The sequence below is a fragment of the Arthrobotrys flagrans genome, assembly GCF_004000055.1.
Source record: "Arthrobotrys flagrans strain CBS H-5679 chromosome Unknown unitig_0, whole genome shotgun sequence".
In the NCBI taxonomy this organism is placed as follows: domain Eukaryota; kingdom Fungi; phylum Ascomycota; class Orbiliomycetes; order Orbiliales; family Orbiliaceae; genus Arthrobotrys; species Arthrobotrys flagrans.
Window position 1 is genome coordinate 3,668,942 of NW_027137550.1, and position 27,980 is coordinate 3,696,921.

The window sequence follows — 27,980 nt, forward strand, 5'->3', positions numbered from 1 at the left end:
AAGTCCTGATTCTCGAGATCTCAGCAAGAAATATTACTGTCGTTGCCGCCTAGTTGGGGACCTACAAGCAGCTTGCTAGTTCAGAATACAAACTATCTTGTCAATCTTAATTCGAAAGGTTTGCAAGCATATGATGTCTAGGTCTTTGATTCAATCTCATTAAAAATTATTATTCTAAACTCCGAAGGCCCAACTTGGATAGTTTTAGTCCGAAGCTCGAATGTCTCCGAATCTAGACCAATATTTGCTTCTATCTAAATCCGCGAAGCAGGTTTCAAGCTATTTTCCCCCGTCTGAAGTCGATGTCTAGTCTAGTCTACAACTGATTTATCCACAATGCAATGCATACCACAGCACAACGATGCGATGGCTGAAACCCCGCCAAACCGTTTGTACTTGCACAACCGAGTCCCCTTACAATTCAAGATCCTAGCACTGATGTCTCCCAGTAAACGTGGTAGACAACTAAATCGTGCATGCGTGGCGTATACCTTAACTATGTATCTTTAAAACCGGCATGACGAACTCGTAATATATTGAACGGTTGAATGTGCCACAGGTGCATTAGAGTTTCTGGTCAAATTCGGCTATAATATCAAAGGCTGCAAAGATCAAATGAAAAGGATGCCCCTCATGACAGTCGGGCCTGGTGTCTCAAAGGTGCCGCTGGCCCTGGGCTGAACTCGCGAGACGCCGATGTCTTCTTGTTTATTTAGCTCCTTGTCATCCCACACTCATGATCAAGGGGGTCATAGACTAGGTGTATAAGGAGCCCAGCCGGCCTACGACAAGGTTGTGTACATTTCGGTACGTACTACTTCTTATGTATTATGACAACTTCGAGCCTGTCCCTTGCCGTGCCTTGAATGACGGCAGACGGTCTTGGAATCTCATAATGATCTTGATGATATATGTTTCAAATTAACCCTATATACGGCTGTAAGCGATCCAACAGGTTGGATTCAAGTCCGTTGGATTCTGTCCTATGCTTGCATACCATCTGTATAGGTTATCGGCTGATATGGTATATATGCCAGGTTTCCCTACCTTCAGGCCAGACTACCCTACGGCCTCTTATTTTAAAAATTTACCAAACAAAATTTCTGATACTCACCGCAGCCTCCTACTACAAACCGCTAAACACGAAATTCTCATTTCCTACTACCGATATAACCTTGCAGAATACTTGAGCCATATCTGAACTACACAAAGGATCCTCCTTCTAACTTCGTTATTGACGGCTATAACATACGGATTCGGTATATATAGGAACAGCTGTCGTCTATTGTGCTATATGAAATCCTTGATTTAGCGGCTACTCAGACAAGTTGAATATTACGCCATTGATATCCACTATCTTGATTATCCGTTTGAGGTTTTGCTGGGTCCTTGAACTCTTAATAATTTCTTTCTTCGGACGGAAATTGTGAGCAACGACATCGCTGTTTTTAGATTCCCATTCGACACTTTCGTCTCATGCATCCGAGCCCCCAATCTCGTGGCCCTTTGCTGGAGCGTATTTAATACTTAAGTAAATACCAAGAGCGGGTGGATAGTGCATTTGACAGACGACCGATCGATACATTGTCAATACCGTGTCAAAGTAGTTTCCTTCCTACCCCTCCTGCATACCTGGCCTATCGGAACTAGTTCGACAAAACGAAGCCAATCGAATACACATCCCCACTCTTCCCACTACCGACAAAAGCATTCACACCCCTCCGTTAATCAGTCACGAGCCACTTTAATCTACAGAGAGACCTTCATCTTTTGCAATTCGCCATCACGGCTCTAAGCACCTCGAGTTCTTCGGTTGGTTCCATCGGTGCTACGACGATAAGGAGTTCAACTACGGCAGACATATACTTTTAGGAACAAGGGTGTCCTTAAGTATACAAAAAGTTAGTGTACCAGAAATCAAAAACGCCCACGAAACGGTTTTGTTCAAGCCTAATTTTGAGGCGCCGCTCGGCCCTGAAAGTCACGCGCGATAACACCACAGGAAATACAAGGCTTCAAGGTAGGCAACAATTTACAAAATTTCCCTTCCGTTGTGTGCCCACCGCTAGCGTCCAAGGGAATGCTGCCACAGACGTCATCTCCCTTTCCTCGTTTACCCTTACCAATTTACCGTAAATTCGGAAAGCCTTTCCCCTCTAGCTGGTCAAAAGAGCATTCTCTTGTCGCTGCCAGATCCGACGCATGTCTTTTCTATCTCGTTTTCAGTCTGCTGGTTGCTTGCCTTTGCATGTTCTGCTTATTCCGTGTTTTATGCATGCTGTTTTCCCAATCTCTCTTCTGGCCTTGTCCGTTCTTTTGGATCATTTTTATGGGCGGTTGCTGCCTATGGGACTATCAGTTTGAAATCGCGCAGAAAAAGGCGAGCCGAAATCAGTGTGAAAACGAGCGAGTCAACCACACATCAGCCCAAGAAGAGCGTCCAAGGGTTCTTAATCTTTAATTACCCGTAGGCTCCGGGAACACATGACGAAAGTGTGCGAAATTTGAGCTTTTCTTTGGGGCTTTTCGGTTGGTATCCACAATGAGAAGCGAAGTCCAGCCCATACAATTTGCTTTCGTTCAGGTTGGACAAGACAAGATCTAGCCACGGACCCACATCTCGAAAACTCTGGCCAATAGGATTGGCGCTTGGAGATTGACGAGAAAGATCTGGATCTCATTCGGCCCTTTCGAGATGAACTATACCAATGGTCTTAAGCCCAAAACAGGGAACTAAAGACCAGCATGCAACTCAAACGGGAAAACGTGGACAAGGGTAGTGTCATCAAAGAGGAAATCAACCCTGGAGAGAACCTCCTCTCAGGCATCGCAGAATTATTGTGATTTATCAATTAAAGCGACAGCCAGGGTCCCTTTAAAGCCCGAACCTCGTGGGGAAGAATTTATCGAGATGGGCCCACCCGCTGCATCAGAGGCGCAAATAGAGGTTTCCGAAAGGCTTGAAAGGTATATATCACGATGAATTGGCGCCTCTAGCTCTGCAGCGCAGCCTGCATGCAGAATACCATCTGCCTACCTTTTGAAGTTTCCGTTTTTTACCGTTTCAATCTAGCTATCCGGTTGGAGAAAAGAGAGAGTGGCAGCGAGAGAGCAGCGAGAGAGAGAGAGGAACTAACTGCCTTGGAATGCCGAGCTATTACATGCGATGATAGAACGGCGACCACGCTTTCCTGGCACACTCTCCAGCTAAACTCCTTCGAAACCAGCATGAATTAAGGCTGCAAATAGACAGATCCATGGTATTCTCTTGCTGCTGGTACTGCACCTGTTGGGTAAAACAAACGTTTTCAGGTTGCACACATTGCAATTATCGAACAAGAGGTTGTTATCATTCTACCATCCATTCTTTTTCTAACTTTTCCTTACTCGCCTTCTCTACGTATACCTGACTGTTTCTCGTTTTGTTTCTAACAAATCGAACTAACTACCCTGTATCATATTTTCGACATAAAAATGCATATGAGTCGGGCAATATCTGGTCTGCTTGATGCAAATGTTCATATCGTTCAATGTTTCAGATTTCCCAACTTGGTCGTGTTTGGAAATCGTTCTTATACGCAACGATGACAGAGCTGACATATCATATTAGAGGAATTCCAGACGCACTTTTCCCAGCTTTGTCATATCCACTGGATTACGTTTTTGCCTTGATCCGAGGCTATCTCTTTCTCTTTTTCCCATCCCTGCGCTCCAGTCACTCTCGTCATTACGTCTTTGCAGAATCCAACGCCTCGCAACACCATTTTACGCTCGCCTCAAAATAACGCCCAGAGCTTTGGGTCCAGGCTTCCAATCCACTAGTCAGGAGACGAAGTTGGAATTCGCGGGATAATATTTCATTTCGTCAATTATAATATTTCCAGAAACCGGCATCCCGGAAAATCTTTACCTAAAAGGAAAAATTCTCTAGAGCCGGTTCCATAGAACTTCGAACCCACCTTCACACCCACCCACCACATCCATCTTGAGCTCGGGGATATTGTTTTTTTGTTCCTGATTTTTCTTCATTCCCTGGTATGCATGCGCCCATTTCCCGCCCTAAACGGTACTTTGAATTTTTTACCTCTCTTGTTTCTTGGTTCCGTACTTTTCGGAATGCGAGCCTGACCCCCAGAGAACCTTGACGAGCTGGACCGATGAATCTCCTTGGGACCATCATGCTAATCATCACCATATCTGACTGAATAGGGCGCACGGAAAATATGCCACCCCGTAAGAAGGTAAACTCCGGGCGGGAGGTGTCTCAGTTAGTGTCTCGGTCAATCGTGCCGGAGCATTCGCATAAGAAGCGATGCTGGGACCTAGTAGATGTCCCTTCGTTATCTTACAGCGAGGAAGCTGGGTCTATAAAGATGGATCAGAATAGCATTCACAAGCCGTTACGTCGGTCAGCAAGATTACAGCAAGTAACGACAATACCAGAGCACTCAGAACAAGATCAGAACTCTACATCTACATCCATCCCGAAGAGATTCCAAAGGCCGAGATCGAAAACCGTACCGACACAGCCGCGAGACTGGAAGATACCAAAACGGAAGCCAGTATCGGAGGAAAAAGTAATCAGTCCTCCGAAACGACGTAGAAGGAAATCAACATCAGCAAGAAGGGACCAAATACCTCCCTTGTTGCCAGCTATAAGCTTCGAAGGTATATATACTCCACCTATGTGAACTATCGGTATAAGACTCCTAACTCATATATCATACGAAACAGGCGAAGACGTAGGAGGTGAAGAAAACAAAGTCCGCGGTTCTGAAGGTGTGCTTTGGATAAAAATGCCATTCGTATCACCTCAAGACATTTACAACTTCTCAGCTGAGTTTTATATTGCCCCACCTCGGATAGTCGAAGTTGACACTGCTGTCGGCCCGCCACCAATAATTGTCCGCCTACACATCGTAGACAAGAAAACCGGACAGGAGGTACCATACGACAACGATCCCGAGAGGTACTATTGGGCCATGGCGAGGGTCCTCCATGAAGACCATAGTCTGTGCACGGAACCAGAGTACCAAAACAAAAACCAGGCAACGGAAACTCCTATGTCGTGGTTTCATGAGGAACAAGAGGAGGATACCCGGACACCGGTTACTCAAACGCCACCACCTGGCGGCCCTGTGCGCAAATGGAAAACTTTTGTGACGTTCCCAAATATCCAGATTCCGGTGTCGGGCAAATACCGGATAATGATTACCTTGGGTGTTTACATCGACCAGAAGTTGCGAACAGCAGACGGAAGAGAGAAATTTGAGAAAGTCTGCAAGGAACTGGTATCTATTACTTCGGATATCATTGTCGTCCAAGAGGAAGAGCCCAAGGACGATGATGCTTGTAAGTGCACTTTCCTGCAAAAGATCAAAATCTGTGCGGATAAGCTAACAACATAAGCAGCGGACCTTCTTGAGAAAAAGGATCTTTACGACAAGTTTCTAGCGGAGCGGGACGAGTTCTTCAAGCGCGAACAAAACGATTCTTTCTAATACCAAGGCCCGCAGCCACTGGCACTAACAATCGACTCGAACCGGCATATTTCACGATACTGGACACTTCATGAAATCCATTGCAACATCTTTTTTCAATCATAAATTTGGCATTCTGTACAAAATACCACGTTAATATAGATTCCACCAAAGAGGCAGCTCAACTCCACTATACCAAACCCCGCCAACCCCGCCAATACCCTTGATATTGCTAAATATCCGCCTGAATTAAGCTTTTGATCCGCAAACTTAGCGTTGATATTTAGCACTCCAGTTACTTCCTTTTGTTCCTTGCGCATGAGTTTGTGTACCTTCTTGAGATCCTTTCACCTTGTATTTTTTTCTTTATTTATTTTAAATTCTTTTTTTCTTTTTTTCTTTTTTTCTTTCCATTTGTTCGAACGCGCATGATACCCCTACAAAGAATTCTAAGTTACTTGATGTTTATATCGCATCTAACCTGTATCCGATTCCTGCCTTTCAAAGTCTGTCATTATCTAGTTCTTGCTATTTGGTTATTGCTTTCATGTCTGGCTGGCTTTAATTCATATTCGAAAAAATATTTATCAAATCCTGGAGTTTTTTTTGGTGTACTGGTATACACACAAGTTTGAGGAGCCTAGCGATGAGATAGCCCACAGTCGTGTCTGGATCTTGCAAGCTTATATATTTTCTAAGCACAAAGAGAACTATTTACTCTACGGTCATATACGCATTACGGGCTAGCGACTGTGTATCTTTATTAGTTCCAATTTCGATTTCTCAATTTCGAGTTTATAAAGTGCTAAAAAATCCACACCAAGGAAATACCGAAATAAGACAAAATGTTAAGAAAAGCAGATAGCCAGGTCTAGCTATCAAGAGTAGAGATTTTTGTTTTTTAAATCTAAAAATTATACAAAAGAGATTTGGAGCTAAAGAACAAAAGATAAAAAAAAAAGACGGACAGGGAAACCACCAAACATTTACACCACGCTAAATCTAGAAAGATATAAAAACACCAAGAAAAAAAAAAAGTTTATATAATACAGATAGCCAGCCAGCCCTTCTGGTGAGGGCTTAGATTCCCAGATACCTTTGTGAACGCCCTGATATATCGATAGAAAGAGATATCGAAAGTGTAGAAAAAGAAAAGAAAAAAGAAAATAGCGAGAGATAAATCGAGAGAGAGGGCAAAAATTATGAAGGGACCAGAGAGTTAATAGGGCGAGTGCATGAAAGAGATAAGGAAACGGGATCCAAGCACCCCGGCCTAGACCCATCTCACACCCCCAAAGTTCAAACCAATCTCATGTTGTGTAATTCTGCAATCAACCCCACTTTACGCGAGCTCCGGTATGTATGCGGGGCTCGCAAGCGGGGAAAAACAGAGATGGGCTGTGACCTGCAGCTTTTTTCGCCTGTGGATCTGAACTGACAGCCCGCCAAAATTTTGCGAGGAAGGTGGGCATGTGAGTAGAGGCAAAATGGAAATCGAAAATACAGGGATCGAGGCTAGAAAATACAGTGAATATTACAATTAAGGGAATGTATTGCTGAGATCGAGAAAGCAAAAGTGTGGAGTGTGTGATATGTGTGACAATACGTTCTTTTTTATCTTATGGCCGTCGTATTATATGGAATTTTGGGAAGGAGGATTAAGGCGGAGAACAGTTGGTATATGAATTAAGGCGTATCCTGTGGGTAGGAAGTTATACTTATTTTGTTAAAAGATACCGGAATTGCGGTTTTTTCCCTTGATAACCTTTTTGTTTCCTTTCTGTCTTTCCAAAGAATACGTAACTCTCTTCTTTTCTACATCTCGTTCTTTCTTTTTTGTAATCCAAACAATTCCAAGTTGTGCTCCAATAAACGCCATAAAAATCTGCTACCTTCCGAAAAAAGAACGAGATCCTCTTTCCTAAGAAAAAACAAAAAGAAGAAAGGAAAGAAAAAAAAAAGAGCCAATCTTTCCAGGAGTTCACTGGACTGAATGATTGGACAAAACCGAAAAGCAAAGCGTAACAAAGAGGAGAGAGCGTGAGCCGGTAAAAAAAAACGGCGTGGTGGCAGTCCTCGGTGTTTCCCCAGACGAATAACAAAAGGAAAAAAATCTTGTAGGTAATGCAGAATTTCAATAGGATGCTTCTCCGTAGCTTTCGTTATTGCATTTGAGGAAATAAAACTGAGGGAAACATCAAGTTCTCAAAACCTAAAGTCCCACCCAGTTCCCCCAAAAACCACAAAGAACCCACCCTGTCGTATCGAAGTGAAGTTGATATATGTGCTAGAGAATCTCGTATCAAAACCGAGTCCCGTAGTGTATACTTGTACAGTTATGTACTAGAAAAATAGCCTGCCAACCGCACAACGATCTTTCGCCTCGCTTTCCAACTCCCATGAACCCTAACTCCAAAACACATCAATCTCAGCATAAGGATGACAACCGAGTGAAGCAAGTGATCTATTGGCTTTGGTGGTAAGCCGGGGGAGGGGAGCTTCCATCCCGTCGCCGTTGTTCATCTAGGAGTTCCTCCGCCTTCTCTCTCCTAAGCCGTTCTTCACCCCACCGTCGCGCCATCTCACCGGCCATCTTCATCATCCATGCCTTTTCGGCAATGGAACTGGACGAGCCAGTCCTGCCTCTGGATTCTAAGAATGGATTCTCCATCGAAACTGAAGAAGCAGAGCTGTGATGACCTGGAGAAAGCTGCTGCGGCTGGTATTGTGGCGAGTATTGGCCTGAAAAGAGTGAAGCTGGCACAGAGTTTTCCCTGGAATATTCCGACGAATGGAACGGCATTCCTTTCTCCGAAGGGAATATAATGTGTTGTTGAGAGGTTTGTTGTGGCGGTGGGGAAGGCGTGGAAGGTGTCGGGGGGATCTTGGTGTCGGAACCTGCATGATGAACTGTCCGAGTTGCCAAGAAACTGTCCCGCCCAGTAGGTGATCGTAACGGGGGTACGTCTGCATAGTCGCCTTGTCTGTCATTTATTGCTAATGATGGAGGTGGAATCTTGATCTCCGGGATGTTGGAGTTGATCGCCCCGTTCGCCTTGACATGCTCTTTCTCTTCATATCCGACTTCCATAGATGATGTGATGGACTCTGGAACGCTAGAGCCGGCGATTGAACTCGTGTCCCCATCGGATGCCGACGTATCTTTCTTTCGTCGCAAATTAACTACTCTAGTCTTCTTTTTCTTGCCTAGTGCGCTAGATCTAGTGACAGGTCGACCGTTTGGACCCAAGCCACCAGATGAGCTAGATATCGAAAGAGAAGAAGCCATAGCCACTAAACCAGGTCGGGCACCATTTCCGTCCATCGAATATGTTGTACTAGAATGCGTGCCACTGGTCGATGAGGGCGTAGACGTAGGGTCGCTTCTTTCACTTGTTGTTGCCCAAGCTCTGTATATCGCCTCTCGAATGGAAGGTGTGAACAAACTCAAAGTTCTCTGCGAATCTGTTAGGGTTGCCAGCCTTAGTAAACTCTTTGACGATAATGTGTCGGATTCCAAGTCGTTATTAAAAGAGAACGTCTGCTGTGGGGATCCTCCATTTTCTGCTTGTTCGCTCAGGTTTTCGAAGGAAGACCTTGCTGATAACGATGGACCGCTATTTAGTGTCGGATTCTGGGCCAAGGGCGATCGTAGAGTATTGCTCGAGGCTGAATCGTAATCTTGTCCCCACCATCTTAACGATAATCTATGGATAATAGCCGGTAGCTCTTCTTGGAAAAGATTCCGTAGCTGTTTTTCAATTTCCTTCTGGAGATAGTCCTTAATGAAAGGTATCGAGTCGAACGTGCTGCTGACGACTAAAGACTCTAGAGGGTCGTTTCGGAAGACCAGTGTTACGCCTTTCGCTTTCGAGAAGACTAAGATAACGAAGCCGGACAGCCGGAAGTTCGAGAGAGTGATCTGGAGGGGTATTGTGAGGGGTGCTCTAAATGTGCTTATTAGCCAGTGATATTTTGTATTATTCTCTGTAGACGGCGAACTCACGATGCTGCGAGAGGCTGTGGACTAGTAAACGAGGGTGCCGTCGACAGGTACGTATTTAAAGGATTCGCCTATACACCAAATATCGAATAAGTATCTCACCATACAAATTCGACAGTTATTTCATGTGACATCATACAGAAGGGAGATACCAACCTGAACTTTCGTCTGTAATGTCAGAAACGCATCACCAGAATACTCCATCTTGAATATCCCACGAAATCTATCGTCAGCCAGATCGCCAATCTCTAATATCTCCAGATCTGGTGGTGTTGTTCCCAAATTCAACTCCGTCACGAGGATGTCGGCAACAATAATCGGTGGCTTTGGCGACTTGTTTAGAGCAGCTGTAAGCAGATCCCGAGCCCGAGAGTAAAACTCGGGATCCGCCGTTAACGGATGCCAGTTGAAGTTGAACGCCATTGTCGGTCGGAAATGGTCGGTTGGGAAGGAAGAAAGGAGGGAGGGGAGGAGGGAGGAGGGAGGAAGAGGGAGGGGACGTTTAAGATGATGTAATGTCGGTCATCCGGTGGAGGGTCGTGGTGGAGAGGCCGAGAATTCTTCACGGGATTCGGGATGGCTACTGGTTCGGTTATCGGGAAGGGAGGCCAACCGACGGAATTGGTATGTAATTCTAGATAAGTATCGACCAAGTACGAGTCGGCTTCAGTCTACGGCCGTGGACACTGTACTTTTCTATTTGATAACAATTGGGAGGGGGGAGGTAATTTGAGGTTTTGGAGAGGTTGGAGGAATAGGGAGAGGGAAAGAGAGAGAGATTTTGATAATGTGGTGGTGGTCTGTGGTTTGTGTGGTGTCGCAAGTACCGCAGTTAAATTTGTCTGATGTGATAGGAGAGAAGAAAAAAAAAAACTTTTCAATGAGAAAAAAATCCGGACCACCTTCTTGCGGTACATCAGAGCAACCAACTTGTCCCACTGCGGGAACAGCCTCGTTTGCGCGACCAAAGACTAATAAAAGAGACAAGAGACTGCCATGACGGTACCAGGGCAGGGCTAAGCTAGAAACAAGATCCATTCCGCTGGCCTGTCGCCTGATCTAGCAGCATGTTCCCCGTCATCTGCGTCGACTCGGATGAGGGGAACCTAGAAGTCTACTTCAAATATAGACGGTAACTACTACGGTACGCATGCAAGATTAAGTGGTGGTAGTGGTGGTGGTGGTGGTGCTTTGTCCCTTCATGCGAGGGGTAAGGGTATCGATGCTCCCCATCTTCGCCTTCTCCACCTTTCACATTTTCCTTCATGGTGTGATGGTCAGAGCACCCAACCATGACCTAGTTCTTCTACCTCTATCTATTTGCATCATTCGCAGGGCAAGCTATCACTGCTTGGCTGGTCTCGTGAGCATGCCATATGCCTGCTCCGTCCTCCGTCCGCCATCCGTCATATCTAATAGTTTTCCGGCTTCGATAGTGGTATATGGACATACGGTATCTCTCAAATGCTATCATGATTTTCGCACCTTCTCAGAACGTACACTTACATGTGCGTGTATAGAGGAAGTACATGTTCCTAGCCACATTCTCCCGTTGCATTCCATTTCCTGCCTTCATAGCTAGCTGCACTTAAGGAAGTATTTTTTTCGTCCAGCTAGAGCAAGAGAAAAAAATGGGATCGTGGTTTCGCCCTTCCCGATCTGATGTTTCGGCACAAGGTCAGAAAATCCCTCCCTTTCGGCATGCCGCGGAACGTCATCGGCTTCCGTTTTTTCTCGGAGATCATAACATCTCCGAACTGACAGTGCCGTTTGTGTTTAGGCGTACAAATAAACAAAAAAATCTCCTAACTTGCATAAAATTAAAATTCCGACGGCGGGTCAGGATATGCAAAAGTTCAGTTTCTGGTAGATAGGCATTTATCTGGGTGACCCTGATCTCAATAAAAGATGGGTGTGGGGTACAAGCCAGGTTCTGCCTGCACTTTACGTTTGGAGATGTTGATTTACAGGGATATCGACCCTTGAGGCCTTTGATACGGGATCTTTAAAAAATAATTCCAAGATCTAGCTGCAAGCTAGCTAGATGTGGGCCCCATATGCATGGCGGACCGCGAGCTCGTGATATCGAGATCCGTACTTGGTTTCATTCTAAACTTCTACAGTCGATATGCATAAATATATACCTGCGTTCCGCATTAACCCACAATTCGACGTGCTACTCGTAAAAATCGCTAGCTCTTGTTCCCCGTTTAAACCTTTTTATTTCGAATATTTCTTTATGCATACAACCAATCTTATCAGACCGACGTACAGCTGTTGTTTAGGGGTTTTGTGATTTGTAGCGTTGTCGCAGTAGCGGTGTCGAATTAGTTACGCTGTCAGAACTCGAATGGTTTGGGCTGAGCTGACTTTGTATAACCTATCGACGATGCACAAATATTTCCAATCCCTCCGAAAACGACTCTTCTGTCGAAATTTGCAAAGCCCGACTTTAGGTTTATGGGCATCGATTTGCCACCACCTCCCAGAAAAGCTTTGGGTCGAGATAGTCTTCAAGCTTAAGAACTTAATCATATAATAGTACTCGGTATATCCCAAGTTATCTTACAAATTGGCTCGATATGTTAACCTGCTATTGACTTCGGATTATCGATATCAGCTATGCATGCCTTTCAAAACTAAAAGGCTGGGGTGCTGGTACTAGTTGTAGCGGCACTCGAAATATTCTTCTGTCATTTGGAATTCTCCACTTGCCGCTCGTCCAGCCGATGTGCTACTAGATTCAGAAAATTCGTGGATTTTCTACCAAGCGTGGTCTAGTTGGTTTTTGTGTAGCTCCGTGGGATGTAAGTAGGGGGTATGGCGCATTGTATAGGGTCTCTCATATGGTGAAGAAGTGACGGTTGATTGAGTGGGCGCAATCCGCGTATTACTTGTATATACGTCAATGTATCCTTCAAATTAATCCTAGAGGGATATAGGGAAGTGAAGCGGTAACAAACGTAACCGCACGCACTATCGCTCAACAGTTGAGGGCGGCTGCGTATAACATTTCAGACCGTACGTACCTGATGTAGGAGGGTAAAGCTTTAAGGAAGCTCGCACAAAAGATTCTGGATACTTAAGTATTATTTAGCCTTGAGTTTACTCCTTGGTATCTACCACTTGTGGACGTGTCGAGACTGCTTTACGGGCAACGTTCGCAGGCTCATCAACACGCTTAGTTTGTTGTATTCTGATAGCTTCGAAGACGTATTTTGAATAATATTATACAATTGAAAGACTGCTTTTGGGTAATAATAGAAACAACCGCTAGATTTTTAGAACCTTTGTTCGTATCCACATACTAACCCCCTATTAGTTGAGTAACGTCAGTGTTCGAGGAAAAGAAACGTCTATTCAACCTGGTAGACTCCGCCAACATCCCATCTGCTCCCTGTCGCTGCTCGACTAACATACTTAGTAAACCTCATGATTCCGGTATCCCGATAGATGATATTCATAGAATTCCAGCTGGCCGGAAGGTGTAGCATCAATCCATCGTCACCGCTAGAGGCAGCCGTACTAACAATAGCTGGATCGTAAGAATCGTCCAGCTCGTGAGATGTCGAGTTACCCTTGTTCTTTGGGTCATCGATGCGTGGGTGTTTTGTTTTCCCGTCGCCAGTAGACATGTAAACTTCGTAGCCGCCCCAGTTGTCGAGAATCTGCTCCTCGCCGTCTTCCATTTCTTCATCTTCATCCTCTTCTTCGTCTTCGTTCTCGTCGTCATCACCCTCTTCATCGCCCTCGTCAGCGACAATTATAATTTCCTCTTCATCACCATCCTCCCCATCCTCACCCTCTTCGGCATCTTCTCCTTCCCCGTCGTCTTCTTCCTCTTCCATCGCATCCTCGGACTCGAGAGGAACGTCCCATCCGCCTGTGGTCGGTGTAAGGCCCAATACAACCTCGAGTCTAGGAGTCTCGTCTTCTTGGCCTAATCCAAGAGTATAATCCAACCCAGGCCTGAATCTCCGGGTAATGATATCCCGATTGACCGCTACCTTCCCAGTAATCTTTGCCAAAAGTTTCTTAAAGGCTACCGACGGAAGGAGAACATGTGATAGCTCCTCGAGAGGGGAGAAATCTTTATCAGCTGTTGTGCTGAATCTCTCGTGGTCAGGTTGTGTATACAAGAATCTTTGCTTGTAAGGCGGGCCAGAGACTTTCCACAATGGTGTGTCTTCCGGAATAGCCGCGCCGTCGTACTTCAATTCCGTGTTATCTAAATCCTCGACGTAGGCCTTTAGTTTTTCCGAGAAACCAGCATCTAGGATCTTGAGCAGTTGAACGTTCTTCGTCTCCGAGAACCTCTCGGCAACGCTGCTCAACGACTTATCTTCAAGGTAAGTCGGGTTGATGTACTTCTTCAAGAATTCTATCTCCTCCCTGGATAGAGTCTGGTCTTTATCTCCCTTTGGATAATCTGATCTCGAAGCTCTTGGCGAATCATGCACCTCCAAATTCTTTTCTAACAACTTCATACTACTCTTCTCTGCCAACTCTTGCTCTCTACCCTCAATATAGCCATCCTCTCCCTCGACTGGGATATGGAACCAACCACTAACTGCCATTCTAGCTTTGCCATCTACAAACACTTCTTCTACGTCGTGAAAACTCTTTCCAGGTTGCACAACAAAGAAGGCAAGCTGATTAGACGCTGGCGAGATCTCCAAGCTCCAATCCGGGGTTGGAATCAGGCTTTCCTTGCCTTCCTCATCCTTCATTGGGTTTGTCGGGTAAAGTCTCAATCCGCCACCCCACTCCGGCTGCCATGCGTCGTCTGGGTCCGTAAGATATAGGATATAGCTAACACAACGAGTACCAATGACATCATCATGACAAAGCAGGTGGCATCCTTTGGTGTACACATTGATCGCCATGTCCACTTTTGAACCGCTCAACTTTCCGCAATTCGTGATCTGCTCGATGTAGTCTCTGAAAATCGGGGAGTAGAGTGCATCACGGAGCTGTGAGAGCGATGGAAGAAGCTTGCGCTCGGCTTCGGTGAGGCCAGAGATGTTGACCAAGTCGCCTGATTGGTATATTGTGTAAATGTCGGTGTGCTTAGGTGTGAAGTGAATGTTTTCCATGATTTCGGCTCGCACGGAGCGTAGGAGGGGCTTGGAAATCAAGTTATTGATTACACAATGCTGGTATCTGTTATATATATGTCAGCGTCATTCATGCAACTTAACCTTATGGTTCAATTGCGAGAGCGATTCGACTTACGGTCCAGACTTCTCGTGGAAATCTCGCAAGGAAACAACATTAGCATCAGAGAAGAGGTCCTTACGGAACGACTTCTTGATCATAGCATCATCCTGCCCTTGAATCATAGCAGTTTTCTTCCCTTTCTTATTAACCTTCTTCGAATCCTTGGATTTGGCGCCGTTGGCCTTAGACCCATTGGAGCTCCCATTTTGCGCCGATTTCGACCGCTTCGCTGAAGAACGTCCATTGGTTTCTGGAGCCTCATCTGCGACCCGTTTGGCAGACGACCGGCTGCGTGTAGACGGCATTTTCGGTGTGGGTTTGGTGTGGTGATGGATTTTTTTTCTCCTCTGTAGGATGAAGGAAAGAAAATTTTCAATGCGTCGCAGGTTTTCTGGGGAATCCGGGAAAATGTTCTTTATCGATAAGCCACATGGCGCCACTCTGACCTGAGGCCATTGCCGACAACGCGAAATTCAATATTGCACTAGCCACAATCGCCTCAGCCACAACCAGGCTTCTGAAAGCTAGAGTTCCGGATCTGGCCTGGGTAATGCAGGATGTTGGTAAGGATGCAGATACAATGCTGGTGGAATTTATATCAGGTTCTATCGACTCATATTGGTTTGACGATACCGAATCAATACGTAAATACGTATACATTACACCGTCGAAGCATCATTTGTATCAATTTCAGTCAAATCTAGAGTTCAGAAATCCGAACGATAGAATTCTAGGATATTGCGGAGCTAGAGTAGAATATCGCTACCTGTTCTATAGCATTCTACTAGCAGATATTCTCTCCCATATAATTAAAACGGCCAGAAATCAACTCGCCCGTAGCTTATATTTAGACCAGTACCTGGATATACTTCAGCACGACTGCAAGTGCTAACTCCAACGAACGGATAGGAGTTCATAGTTTGATCCACAAATTCATTGGAGAAGAATATATTATCTTACGGACCTGCCTAGATTGGATCCACTAATGAGAGCCGTCGAGAAGCGAGCCAGAAAACGGTATAGTGCATATGCAATGTATACCCGATGTCCGTCCGAGTAGACCGAGGTCGCGCAACATCCTTCTGTATCGGCGCCTTTTGTGAATCATAATGCTGAAGGTACTCTTATAACCAACTTTCCAGAAAAAACTACCAAATTAAACTCACAAATTTATCTATAGACGGTATTATCACGAACTCGCCCTCTTCGAACGTTCGAGCCGAAAGCTGCAAGCTCTTTCTTCAAGCTTCAGAACCCAACACGGACAACGCGGGGAGTTTACCTCGGATTTCAACAGAATATCAGAATGGCGAGTAATTTGAGTGAAACGACGAAAGATGTGAAGTTTGAGGATATTGCGCAGGGGAAGATTCAGTCGCCTGCTGCGTATGATTTCCGGAGTAAGTTTCTTTTATATATCCATGTATAGAAATTTCCATTGTATTGACTACCAGCACAGGCGACACTGTAACCACCCCGACCCCATCCATGCTCCAGTCAATCCTGAATATATCTGTACACGGTGACGATGTATTCTCTGAAGATACTACAACGAACAACTTCGAATCCTTCATTGTGTCATTGACTGGAAAACCAGCCGCCTGCTTCGTCATGTCAGGGACTATGGGAAATCAGGTTTCTATCAGATCCCACTTAGCCCAGCCGCCTCATTCGATTGTCATGGATTCTAGGTGCCATATTTTCAACTACGAGGCTGGCGGCGCGGCTATTTTGTCACAAGCGCAAATGATCCCCGTGAAGCCGGCGAACGGGGAGCATCTAACTCTCGAAGAGGTTAAAGAGAGCGTTATCGATAGTGATGACATACACTATGCACCCACAAGACTCATTTGTCTAGAGAACACGATCAATGGGGTTATCATGCCATTAGAAGAGATAAAAAAGATCTCGGCGTTTGCGAAGGAGAAAGGGATAAAATTGCATCTTGACGGTGCAAGACTTTGGAATGTTGTCGCAGCTGGTGGGGGAGATCTCAAGGAGGTCATCAGTTATTTTGATTCTGTGAGTCTCTGTTTCTCAAAGGGGCTTGGAGCACCAATGGGAAGTATTGTTATTGGAGAAAATGATTTTATTGGAAGAGTAAGGCATTTCAGGAAGATCTTAGGTGGCGCAACTCGACAGATTGGGATTGCCACCGCTCCAGCAAGAACGGCAGTGGAAGAGGTGTTTCTTGGAGGAAGGTTGACGAGAACACACGAGTTAGCAAAGAGGTTGGAAAGTTCATGGGCAAGGCTGGGTGGGAAGCTGAGGTTCCCTTGTCATACGAATATGGTTTGGTTAGATCCTGCATCTACTGGGATCGATGAAAGTGATATCCCTATTGAGGCGAGGAAGGCGGGATTGAAATGGGATTATGAAAGGATTGTAGTGCATCACCGTAAGTAATCCCTCCTGCCATAGATTGATTGCCCATTTATTAACAAATATCCTGATAGAAATATGCGACGATGCTATCGAAAAGTTGGAGGGTGTGTTCGAAAGGTTGGTTGAAAATGCGAAGGCGAGAGGCGGAGTTCAGTCGCCAGATATGCCCAAGATGGCTCGATACTCGAGAAGAGTAGACCAGGACCTTGCTTAAAGTCCCAACTTGGACCTAGATATTTGTGCAAAGTTGTTTAATATTCACTAGTCTAAAGATAACGCCAAAGGTAATATACAATGCACTCGCCTGCTTAAAAGGCGAGAAAGAGGCCTTCCGTATACACAAATCCCCGGGCCTCAATTAAACGGATGGAAACTCCGTGGGATTATTTGGACTACTTTATATCGCTAGCAAAATTGCTACAATACATAGCGTAGTTGTAGCGAGAAGTGCTCTGCTAAAACGCAGAGATGGGCATTTATACACAACAGGCCCTCCCCGCTATATGGCTCCAAATCTTCCAATATCTATTCTGGCCTTTTCGGCGGCAGTACTGTCTGTTCGAACTTGAAGCCTCTGATCTTCGTGTAGGGCATTAATTCGAGGTATCGCTCTAAATAAAACCATGAAACCGTTAGCGATCGGTGCTGAAGATTCCAATTCGCACATTCCGACAATTGAATCCCATAAACCGTAGTATTTCAACCCATACCTCTTAAGAGACCGCACTTCTCAAGGTGATTGTTTCCATTCCTCCTATAGCACTTCGACAGTTCCTCCTGGACCAGTCTGGACATCATGAGCTTGACCCACTGCTCACGGATAATGGCGTCCTGCGCGTCTCTGAGGGCCTTGTTATCGTCATAGTCGACCCCTTCGAAGGTAGGCTTAACGGTAGGCTTCTTAGCCAAGAAGGCAGCGGATTCTGGGGTCGACATTGCGGTGGATTGGGAGGGAGTTTTGAGAGGAGGGATTGGCTGCGGGTTGAATGTTGACGTCGGAGGTTGAGTTGGAGGCTTTCAATTCGGCTAGATTTGATTGGGAGAGGAGTTTGTGTTGTTTGAGGCTGGTGGTTGGTCGTGGCGGTGGCTAGTGCATGTACCTCGACTGTACAACCCAACAATGCAGTTCATTTCCTATTTAAATTCCGCAGAGAGTCCATTGAATGGGACTCGAGACTAACTAGCACAAAAGATGGCATTTGGAATACGGCATACTACGACTATTGTCTGAGCGCAACACTTGGTTCTGCACTCTGTGCACTCCAAATCCTTTGCTACGAGTAGCTGTAGTTATGCAGAGGCACATAGTATAACGATATATCGATCTTTCGACATGAATTTAATGCGCATGCAATGTTATGAAGATTCAAACCGAAGGATACAAACTTACACGCTACAAGATCAATATCAAATAAGAAATACAGCACAATTCGGAATTTGGAATACGGTAAAGTCACCACCATCTCAAAATCGAATAACCCCATCGGTCCACTTTGATATTGCATTGCCGGCTTCGGAACCCTAGGTTTATAACATTGACAGACCATCAAGGACAGGTCTTTATCGACAAGCTTCAAACCCATGTATATGGCCAGATAACATACAATATTTCACGAAAAACAAGGGAAGATAGCATCTTATCTTCTGATCCTTCTTATCAACCGCTCAGTGAAATGAGGAGAGGTGCCCCCAAGTCTCGACAAGTCTCCTCGGAGAAATCTTGCGAGAATCAAGTTTCATGATCAAACATTTAAACGGGTTCGCCGATATCTATTATACCTACTTAAGTTATAACCGTGGGGCCTCAAATACCGATATTTTCGCAGGCGCCGCCAGCTACAACTTATCGTGCATATCATGCAGAAGATCGATTCTGATTCCATGAATTGCAACCGTCGAGCTCCACCGGAATCGCTTTGTCACAAAAATGCAAGAAGCCTAACAGTCGGCTAACAGGAATCACACGCTAGTGTGGGGCCCGGTAATTTTCACCAACAGGCTCCTTCCAAAAGAAAACCCCGGTGTATCACCAGCTTGGCACAGCAACGGCACAACAGGCAGCGGAGGCGGTCGATAGCTAGCGGGTTCGCCCGCCCCTGCAACCACAAGACTAATTGTAATTCTAGAATCGAGAAGGTCTGTGAGCAAAACTTTGCATAAACGTTTGAACCGTGGAGCAAATATATATGTTCGCCTATACCCCTCCGACCCAATGCCCAGGTTTGATGTCCTGTAACCATTCCATCAAGCAGTAAATTGACAATGGCCATTAAAACATCTCTCGTCTTCTTGACCGCTTCGGTTCTTCCCGTTTTGGGGGAGACTATTCTCGGCCTGACAGTCTTCACTCGTCATGGCGACCGTAAGTGGCTCTCCTTCTATCAGTGACCAGCGTTTATAAATCAAAACCGGTTTTCATATATCTGTGTCGATATAGTAAACTAATATAACAACCATAATACTCAGGCAATTCGAAACATTATCCTGGATACGGATTGACCAACCTAGGTTTCCAACAGAACTTCCAAACTGGAGGTCTCTATCGAGAAATCTACCTCTCTTCGAACTCGTCGAAGCAGATCCTCGGAATCTCTGAGGATATATATGTTCCTGCACAGATCTGGGCCTCTGCGCCTGATCAGAAGGTCCTGGCGAACACCGCTACTGCATTTCTCCAGGGTCTTTATCCACCACTCGAGCAACTCGACCCTCAAATTGCCACAAACACTCTGACCAATGGAACCAAGTACACCAACCCGTTGGAAGGATACCAGTACGTCGTTCTTCATACGACCGATGGTGAATCTCCAAACACTATTTGGATTAAGGGAGATGATGGATGTCCTGCCGTGACCGAGGTCTCTGGAGACTTCGAATTGAGCGCGGAATTCATGGAAAGAGAAGCTTCCACGAAATCCTTTTACGAAGGATTTTGGGAGCAACTCCAGGATGTATACGACTACACTGAGTCTAAACTCAGCTACGCTAGGGCCTACGATATCTTCGACCTCATCAATGTCGCCCAAATCCACAACTCATCGGCTTCAGAGAATGTTACCGCCGAGGAGCTCTTCCAGCTTAGGACATTAGCCGATAGCGCCGAGTTCGGTTTGAACTTCAATGCCTCCCAGCCAGCTCGTTCGATCCATGCTCAGACCCTGGCAGGTGCTATCCTGAACCAGTTGAACCAAACCGTAACCGGAAAGGGAAAACTCAAGTTCTCCCTTCTTGCAGGAAGTTATGATACATTCCTTGCCTTCTTCGGACTTACAGAACTTACGGCTGTCTCTCCAAATTTCTTCGGACTACCGGATTACGCTTCAACCATGGCGTTCGAAATCCTTACCGACAAGGACGTTACTGAGTTCCCATCCAGTGTTGATGACCTCAAAGTCCGCTTCCTCTTCCGCAATGGATCCGATGCTGGCGCTCCATTGACTCCTTTCCCACTCTTTGGACAGCAAGAGACAACTCTTTCCTGGACCGAATTCACGGCCCAGCTCGGTGAGCGTGCCATTACCACTGTTGAGGAATGGTGCGGATTGTGCAAGAGCACGGAGTCTTTCTGCGCTGCTTATGATCCAAGCCTTTCATCCGGCTCCATTGGAATCAATGGCAGCAACTCAAGTGGAAGCGGTATGTCGAATGCTGTTGCTGGAGTCATCGGTGCTATGGTTACCTTGGCAGTTGTAGCCCTTGCAGGTCTCGTATTCTACTTGTTCACCAGGAAGAGGAAGACGGCTCCCCCTTCCAGCGGTGCGAGCGTTGGATCTGTAGAGAAAGGCAGTGTGTGATCTAGATGAACGACCATTCGATCCACCTACAGAGAATAGTTAGCACATATATAGTGATGTCTGATTGATTATTTAATGGATAATATTAGCAACAATATAATTCTCTCTCTAGCGCAAGACTTACAATAGTCAGATTTAAATAAAACCTCAATGCCAGCTCAAGCATTGTATTGATGCTTATGGTGTTACAGCTTGGAAATAGAGGTCTAGATAGATACCTCTTTGGCGTAGTGCCCACAGCAATATAGGACTAATTATATAGATCTCAAAGCTAGCATCTCCTACGGATATCGATATAACGATCCTACGCCAGATCTGCACAGCTAATTTTTATTAATATTTTATCTCTACGTTTAAGTTCTATACTTCTATAGATTTAATATTCTATCTAAATACACTCTCATCCCCCGTGCGATTTGTGTCCGGTGTGCTAATATCTCTAGGTCAATTATAGTAGACCTTCTCTCTTAGTGCCTACGAAACCTAAAATTTAGGAAATAATCATCCTCAGGTATGGAAGCCTCCTTCTAATGCTGATGGATCCGATAGGCCACCTGCATTAACTCCGACAGCGACTCCGACAGCCAGCGCCTGGCCTCCTAGACCTCCCTGTACTACGGTATCCTCTCCTATCACTTCTACCTCTGGTTCAACCTCAATTTTTCTTCCAGGTTCGACTAGAGGCTGATAAGTTGGGTGTTGGGTCGGATCATTTGCCCACACTTTTGGCTCCTCCAATTGAGATCGATCAATGGCGTAGCGTTGGATAAAATCTGGAAACGGATTTGGAGGCTTATTTTCGAACTCCCAAGGCGGTGTATTGTCGGGTTTGTCTCTCGACCCCCCAAACATGCGATCTCCGATTAGGTCACTCAGTTGCTGCGGCAGCAATATATTAACCGAGCTCCCATTAGCGGCATTCTGCTGGAGTGCGTTTCAATAATCTGCCTGAAGATTCTCCAGCGATATCCCCAGGGTTTCGTATGGGTTCTTATCCGCTGATGGGTAAAGATCTGGCCAGAACGATGGTTTTGTAGCAGATAGTCATCTATCGTTTTTGGTCCTGTATCAGCGTTGTCTCCTGGGCGTGTAACCCCAGCTCTCCGGAAAGCCTGTTCTTGAGCAAGTGACCCGCGCTCCCTGATCAGCTTCCTCCTTTAATCCTTTTCTCGGTTTTTTGAGTCGGTCCTTTGAAATCCAGAATATATCTACTACAGCTGAATCTTGAAATAAATTACAAGTGGAAACCATGTGGATCGGGCGTGGTTGGCTAGCGCTGGCTTTTAACGTTAATTTCGTCAGCGAGAGTTCGCGCTTGATTCGAAAAGCACCATCGGCCTAGAAATGAAAGCAGGCGTAAGACATCTCGAGAACCGATGATTGAGCCGTTATGCCCGAGTTGGCGGTATTTGAATTAGAAGAATAAACAGCTTGGCCGAATAGATTAATAGATCGATACCTGAAACTTCGACTCTCGTGTTACAAATATGGCAGAAGATATCTTCCCGACAACTGCCTCCATGGATCCAAGATCTCTGGCTATACAGCTTCACCGGCGCGAATACCAGCTTAATCCTTTAAGTAGTCGGTATACACACTAACTACGGCCTTTTATCATAGTTTATATGGATGTTCCCGTAATATTGTACCTCAACGGTGCATTTTAGAGGTTTTACTAAGATCACAATTGACTACTCTCTAGCTGTAACTCACTTGGATCACGGATTTCAATGGGTTATATTGGCCTCTCTGGTCACAGTTTCAGCTACGTTCGTGGATTCAGGATTTCCGAATCCGCATGCGCTTAAAGGATTGCTCTATAAAAACATCTCACTATCGAAGTTAACAGCAGCTGTATATTACGCTCTAGACCCGGTTCCGTCAACCTACAACCCCCAAACCCTTTAAACTATGTTACGAGCTATATACTCGTGTACTATAATTATAGCAACATCTTGTTAGAGAAGTCCTAAGGAAAAGGTTAAGGCGATATATCTAGATCTACTTACTCCTCCATCCAGAACTATTTCGGTTCCTGTCGCGAAACTCGATGCATCGCTAGCAAGATAGACATAAGCCCCCTTTAGAGCAGCTTCGTCTGTGACATCTACCTTATATGCCTTGCATTTTTTTCGATATCAGTAAAAACGATGGTAAAAATGATTCATATTATACTTACATATGACACAGGCTTTTGAGACCTTTGCTGCTTTCTCTATAGCCTCTTCATTTGAATTATACCATAATGCCACGTTAGCACCAGCCTCTGCGAATGCTTCCACGACGGCATATCCAATGCCTACGTATATACAAGAATTTGGTTAGAAGTCGGCACCTCAACGATAAGAATCATAAGCTGGAGGCCTGAAGGTTACAATGTTCTACATACCCTTCGCAGCCCCTGTGACAACCGCAGTTCGGCCCTTCAGCGGCAGTAGTGAAAATAAATCTCTATCTTGAGCCGGCGGTTCGGTGTTGTTATGTTGGAAAATACTATCTTGCCAGGTCGAAACCACTCCATCGCGAAGGTCGATATATATGCACCGAAGTTTCAAATTCAAGTTGGAAATATAATAGAATGAGAAACTAGGGGGCGAATAAGCATTTATCACGGCTTTACCAGTGGGTTGAAGCCCCACTTACTATATAGTAACCTCGAAGTCCATATAGTCCCGTTCGCACGTATATATGCATGTTGACAAAACACAACGCTTAAGCGCTGACAAGCTGTGGGTCTGATTAATATTCACAGTTTTCAAGACTCAAGTATTGCTTCGCAATCTTTCGTAGATGTATTTTAAGATCTTGATAGGATCGAAATACGAACGGACTATGTTGAATTAATGCAACCTACAAAGCTAAAATGTACTGAAGATATCAGCGTAAGGGGGATGCGATTTTGCTTGGCGCTGCTGAAGACTACTGCTAAACACGGTGGTAATTATCTCCCAAACCGATATTATTGGGCTATAAAGTCCAATACTATTGTTCCTCGTTTTTAAATCACATTCTCTCTATCATAGTCGCTCTTGTTGCAGGTGGCTTTCATACTCTCTTCCCGATAGAGGATAGATCGAGGCCTAAGTACTGGAGCTTAGTCACCCTCACCGAAGCCGCCGCATCATCTCTCAACCTATGCATCTACACTAGTTTGTAGATATGGCCAATATATTATGATTATCCTAGGCTTGGCTATCCCTTTTGGCTTCGTAGCTCCGACATCGTATTAGCATACTCGTAATCCACATAGTACGTATACGCTCACGCAACCGATTAATTAATCGGTATTGTTTAACTATAGCTATGTAGACGTGACCAACGGGATCATTAATACGGTTTCCATAGGTAAAAACTACCATATGGTAAAATTTTAAGACACACACGAGACTCTTTTGGAGATGAATGTAGCAAACATCGAAAATGTGGTTCTGAGATCGATCGGGGTCGTCTAGATTAATACGTAGCGCAAGTTAATCTACCCATATCATCGTCCGCATATCCCATCTGTTCAGCTATATATATATGACTCCATCTTCGGGGGGTCGAGCGCGAGCACAGTACAGTCTCGGCCAGGCTGTCTAGTGTTGAGGCTGAGCACAGTGCTCAATATGGCAGTAAGCAATTAAGGGAACACATCTCTTTGTTGGATTTTCTTGTGGAACCGTGTTGTGTGTCTCATGGTTGTCGAAGGAGTGATCGACACTCTTTGCCCGGATTAGGTAAAATTTAGACTGACTATAGCTCAAAAGCTTAAAATGAAACCGCGGCTCTAAGGATTCGAGCTTTGAATTGCGAAAATATCCTCCGTAACATGCCATTGAGTTTACGCTCGGAGCAAAGTGACTTCTAGACGCTAGTCATGCAAGACCGACTGAATATTGTCATGAAATTACCATTCAATATTAATATCATTCACAATCGCTTCACTTAGACTGGGCAGGTGCGCTCCAACAAGCGCGGATGTGCTAAAATTCAATTAATTTCTAATCTTCCCAAGTTCAATTACGTGGAGGGGTGGTGTGCATGTTATATCCATGAAGGTCTTTGTGATGCCTCCAACCATGTCCGGGATATCTGTCCCTCACATTAACTCCAGTGTAACTTTAGCCCTTCCCCGCTCTCGAGCTCTCCCTTGCATTTGTTCCTTAAATATACCGCGGTAGAAAGCACCCACGAATTATAATATTAGCCAGAGGCGCCCCCTTTGCCGCCCCATCGCCTTTTTCACAGAAAACTTCGGTTCGGCAACTATGGGGCTAAATAGGATGGATGGATGTATGCCGGACGGGTTTATGGGCCGCATGCGCATGCGCATGTTTTATCTGGACGGCAGAGTAGTGTACTTTGTGGCTTGATTTGTACCCACAATTGAATTCCGATTCCAGTCTTCAAGCCGTCTTTTGCATCTGAAAGTTAACCGTTGTCGTGTGTGGAGAATTATATTCCGTATCAAAGGTTTGACTAATCTATCTGTCAGGGAGCTTGTGATAACACCAAGGCCACTCGAAAGAGATTAGGTTACAGTTCATATATTATCTGACTGACGAAGGGATCCTTGACTAACTTGCTGTCTTGGCAGGAACCAAATTTTGGTGCTTGGTCGAGACAAATTTTTTTCGATCAATTGAATTGCTCCACATGCACATGCGGTTACAAATTTTCCGGCGTGAGGAGGGGTAACGGTGAGAAAATTACAAAAAAGTCAAAATGACCGCAGTGGTTCGCTGGTACCCAGGACCTCAAACATGCATGCGATGTCGACCTGTGTTGAGACCTATGTCGATAAATTTCCCCTTGCATGAGGGATAAACATCATTGACAATTCCAGGTTCAACTCGAAACATTCTAGAAGGCCAAGCAGAGGGTGCCACGATACATGCCATCGCTGTCCTTCGGTGTGTGCAACCTGTGAAGATAATGATGACGATAACCCAGACCCAAATTGAAGCGGGACAAGACTGGGCTCTGGATATTTTACCGGCATAGAAACTGTCATGGGTGAGTTGTTGCATGGCGTCGTCGTTGCGGAAAAGAGCTAGCCTCTCATCAGGGAAATGGGTGGAGCTTTCCCTCATTTGGTTAAGCCCTACATTTTCCCGACGAGCCGGTTTCAGGTTCACAGTCCTCAAAACTGCAAGGAAATCTCTTGAAGAACAGGATCTTCGACCGAAATCTGTGACCTCCCAAATGAGAAGGACCCTGGGCTGAATAGAAGGACTTGAAACTTCTGGAAGGAACATCCTGCATAGATACTGGCAAGGAATTTCTTGCTGTTCATTTAGTATTTTTAAAATATTTTTCTTTGGATGACGCCCTCACGAAGCTGAAAGCAACCCAGGGAGCGCAAGGGGAGGTTAAATGTCAAAATTCGCTTTTCGATTCTATTGAAACACACTTGACAGTCAACTTGAAGTTACAACGTATCCTTTGGCGTAATGGCGGTTCCTAGCTCAACGCCATGAACTGGCTAGCCAAACGCCCTCGCATAAGCTTCATAAGTTTCCCAATATTTGGTGTATGCACTCAAACTTGTGGCTTGCGGCTTGCCATCAGCTCAGCTGTCGGTTGCCCCGATTCTCGTGCCTTTCGGTTCAGCCCGCCGACTGCATCTGAAAAAACGTTTCGCACGTGGCTTTTATGCTGACGGCTGCTCGTTTGGTAAAGCAGGAGCATCTATGTAGCAGAAAAGGCCGAGAGCCTTTTTGCCTCATGACCTCTATTCGCCACTCGGTAGTCAGGTTCTCTGTTTCTTGCGGTCAATCAGCTGGTGATGTGGGGCGAAACGCACATAAATGTACCTCCGCTAGCTACATGGCTCGCCCAGGGTCCCAGGGCTCGGGGCACTAGCGTTCCTCCCCAGAGCCGGAACTTGGGCCATGCCAAATATCAAACAAGACAAGTTCTGGGCTCCTGCATGTTAAACTGACGATGCATCTTAAGATCTAAAAAGAAATCCGCCTAAATTCAGAATTCCTGTTCACGAATAATTGTATCAGCTCGTGTCTAATATTAGACGTTTGCTCCGTGCCAAGCATATGAGGATATTTTCGAATCTGCCTCATCTCATCCTATGTATGTATGATTGACTTTTGCAGATGCGCTATTATAGACGCCGCGGTGCAAAGTCAAGGTTCCCATTTCACGTACAAGTTTTCAAGGAAGAAATACCTCTATCCGGTATCCATGGTATGCAAAATGCATCAACCACGGTTAATTCCGTCAACGAATAACCTATGAGGTAACAACATACTAATGCCACAAGTATCGGTTGTTCGGCCCACGTCGAAGTCGTAAGGCCATACTGCACGCGCATGCAAATGGGTAAAGAATGCGCAAGCCTGACCGTACCAAAATTAAGGGAAACTCATAATATACCAACCAGTCAGATATCTAGAATCGAATCGATGCTACAGCGCTCCCGTGTTAACTAATTATCAAGCAGTCACAAGCATTATATATCAATATATTTTTTACTTGACAGCTTATATATATTAGGGCATATATCATTAACTTTCAGTTAGTAGTATTTTCGCTATCCTAGCTTTATAATGCTAATTTCAAGCTACTCCTTGAACAGCGATGAGATAGTTCGAATAGTTGCCTACTTAAACTGGCTGTATATAGATTATACAATTCACTTACTCGAATGAGCATTTGCATAACAATGATACATGTACAAATACGGCAACGCAGATGAGGAGGGCTGACCCCACATGAGATCGTGGTGCTGCAGTGATGGTGTGGTGATGGTGTGGTGATCATGAGGATCCAGTTTGAAACAAAGCTCGGAGTGTTGCATTCTGTGTAGATTTTTGCGTTGTGTGTACCGCCATTTAAAGACGGATAATGCATGTTCGAGAAGGGATGACGTCGACGTTATTTACCACAACTGTTGGTTCCAACGGCGTCTCGGGATGGCATACTATCGTTTTAAGAAATACACATGATGCACGGCTGCGCTTCGATCATGATAAACTACGCTGAACTCTAGCGGATCGCGATATCAACTACTGGATTGAGTAAAGAGCTTAAGAGACTCGGGAAATACATAGAGTAAGAGAAAATAATCAGACATAGACCAAATTTATTCCAAGGACC

General features: G+C 45.2%; 6 protein-coding genes across 6 annotated transcripts; 3 read left to right on the forward strand and 3 right to left on the reverse strand.

Moving 5' to 3' along the window:
• Positions 1-4,373: 4,373 nt before the first annotated feature.
• DFL_004122 (uncharacterized protein) lies at positions 4,374-5,501 on the forward strand (the record flags this gene model as incomplete). Its single annotated transcript, XM_067633163.1, has 3 exons — positions 4,374-4,668; positions 4,735-5,352; positions 5,413-5,501. The coding sequence occupies 3 exons, from the start codon at positions 4,374-4,376 to the stop codon at positions 5,499-5,501; spliced, it is 1,002 nt and encodes a 333-aa protein (XP_067491359.1).
• Positions 5,502-7,944: 2,443 nt separating this feature from the next.
• DFL_004123 (uncharacterized protein) lies at positions 7,945-9,906 on the reverse strand (the record flags this gene model as incomplete). Its single annotated transcript, XM_067633164.1, has 3 exons — positions 7,945-9,427; positions 9,487-9,554; positions 9,640-9,906. The coding sequence occupies 3 exons, from the start codon at positions 9,904-9,906 to the stop codon at positions 7,945-7,947; spliced, it is 1,818 nt and encodes a 605-aa protein (XP_067491360.1).
• Positions 9,907-12,839: 2,933 nt separating this feature from the next.
• On the reverse strand, positions 12,840-15,008 carry DFL_004124 (uncharacterized protein; the record flags this gene model as incomplete). Its single annotated transcript, XM_067633165.1, has 2 exons — positions 12,840-14,646; positions 14,719-15,008. 2 exons carry the CDS (start codon positions 15,006-15,008, stop codon positions 12,840-12,842), a joined length of 2,097 nt encoding a protein of 698 aa, XP_067491361.1.
• Positions 15,009-15,812: 804 nt separating this feature from the next.
• Positions 15,813-17,302, forward strand: DFL_004125 (uncharacterized protein; the record flags this gene model as incomplete). The annotated part of the gene is made up of 4 exons (XM_067633166.1): positions 15,813-15,821; positions 15,884-16,103; positions 16,163-17,101; positions 17,160-17,302. The coding sequence occupies 4 exons, from the start codon at positions 15,813-15,815 to the stop codon at positions 17,300-17,302; spliced, it is 1,311 nt and encodes a 436-aa protein (XP_067491362.1).
• Positions 17,303-17,613: 311 nt separating this feature from the next.
• On the reverse strand, positions 17,614-18,024 carry DFL_004126 (uncharacterized protein; the record flags this gene model as incomplete). Its single annotated transcript, XM_067633167.1, has 2 exons — positions 17,614-17,699; positions 17,799-18,024. 2 exons carry the CDS (start codon positions 18,022-18,024, stop codon positions 17,614-17,616), a joined length of 312 nt encoding a protein of 103 aa, XP_067491363.1.
• A 1,326-nt stretch (positions 18,025-19,350) lies between these two features.
• DFL_004127 (uncharacterized protein) lies at positions 19,351-20,882 on the forward strand (the record flags this gene model as incomplete). Its single annotated transcript, XM_067633168.1, has 2 exons — positions 19,351-19,450; positions 19,555-20,882. 2 exons carry the CDS (start codon positions 19,351-19,353, stop codon positions 20,880-20,882), a joined length of 1,428 nt encoding a protein of 475 aa, XP_067491364.1.
• Between the last annotated feature and the right edge of the window lie 7,098 nt (positions 20,883-27,980).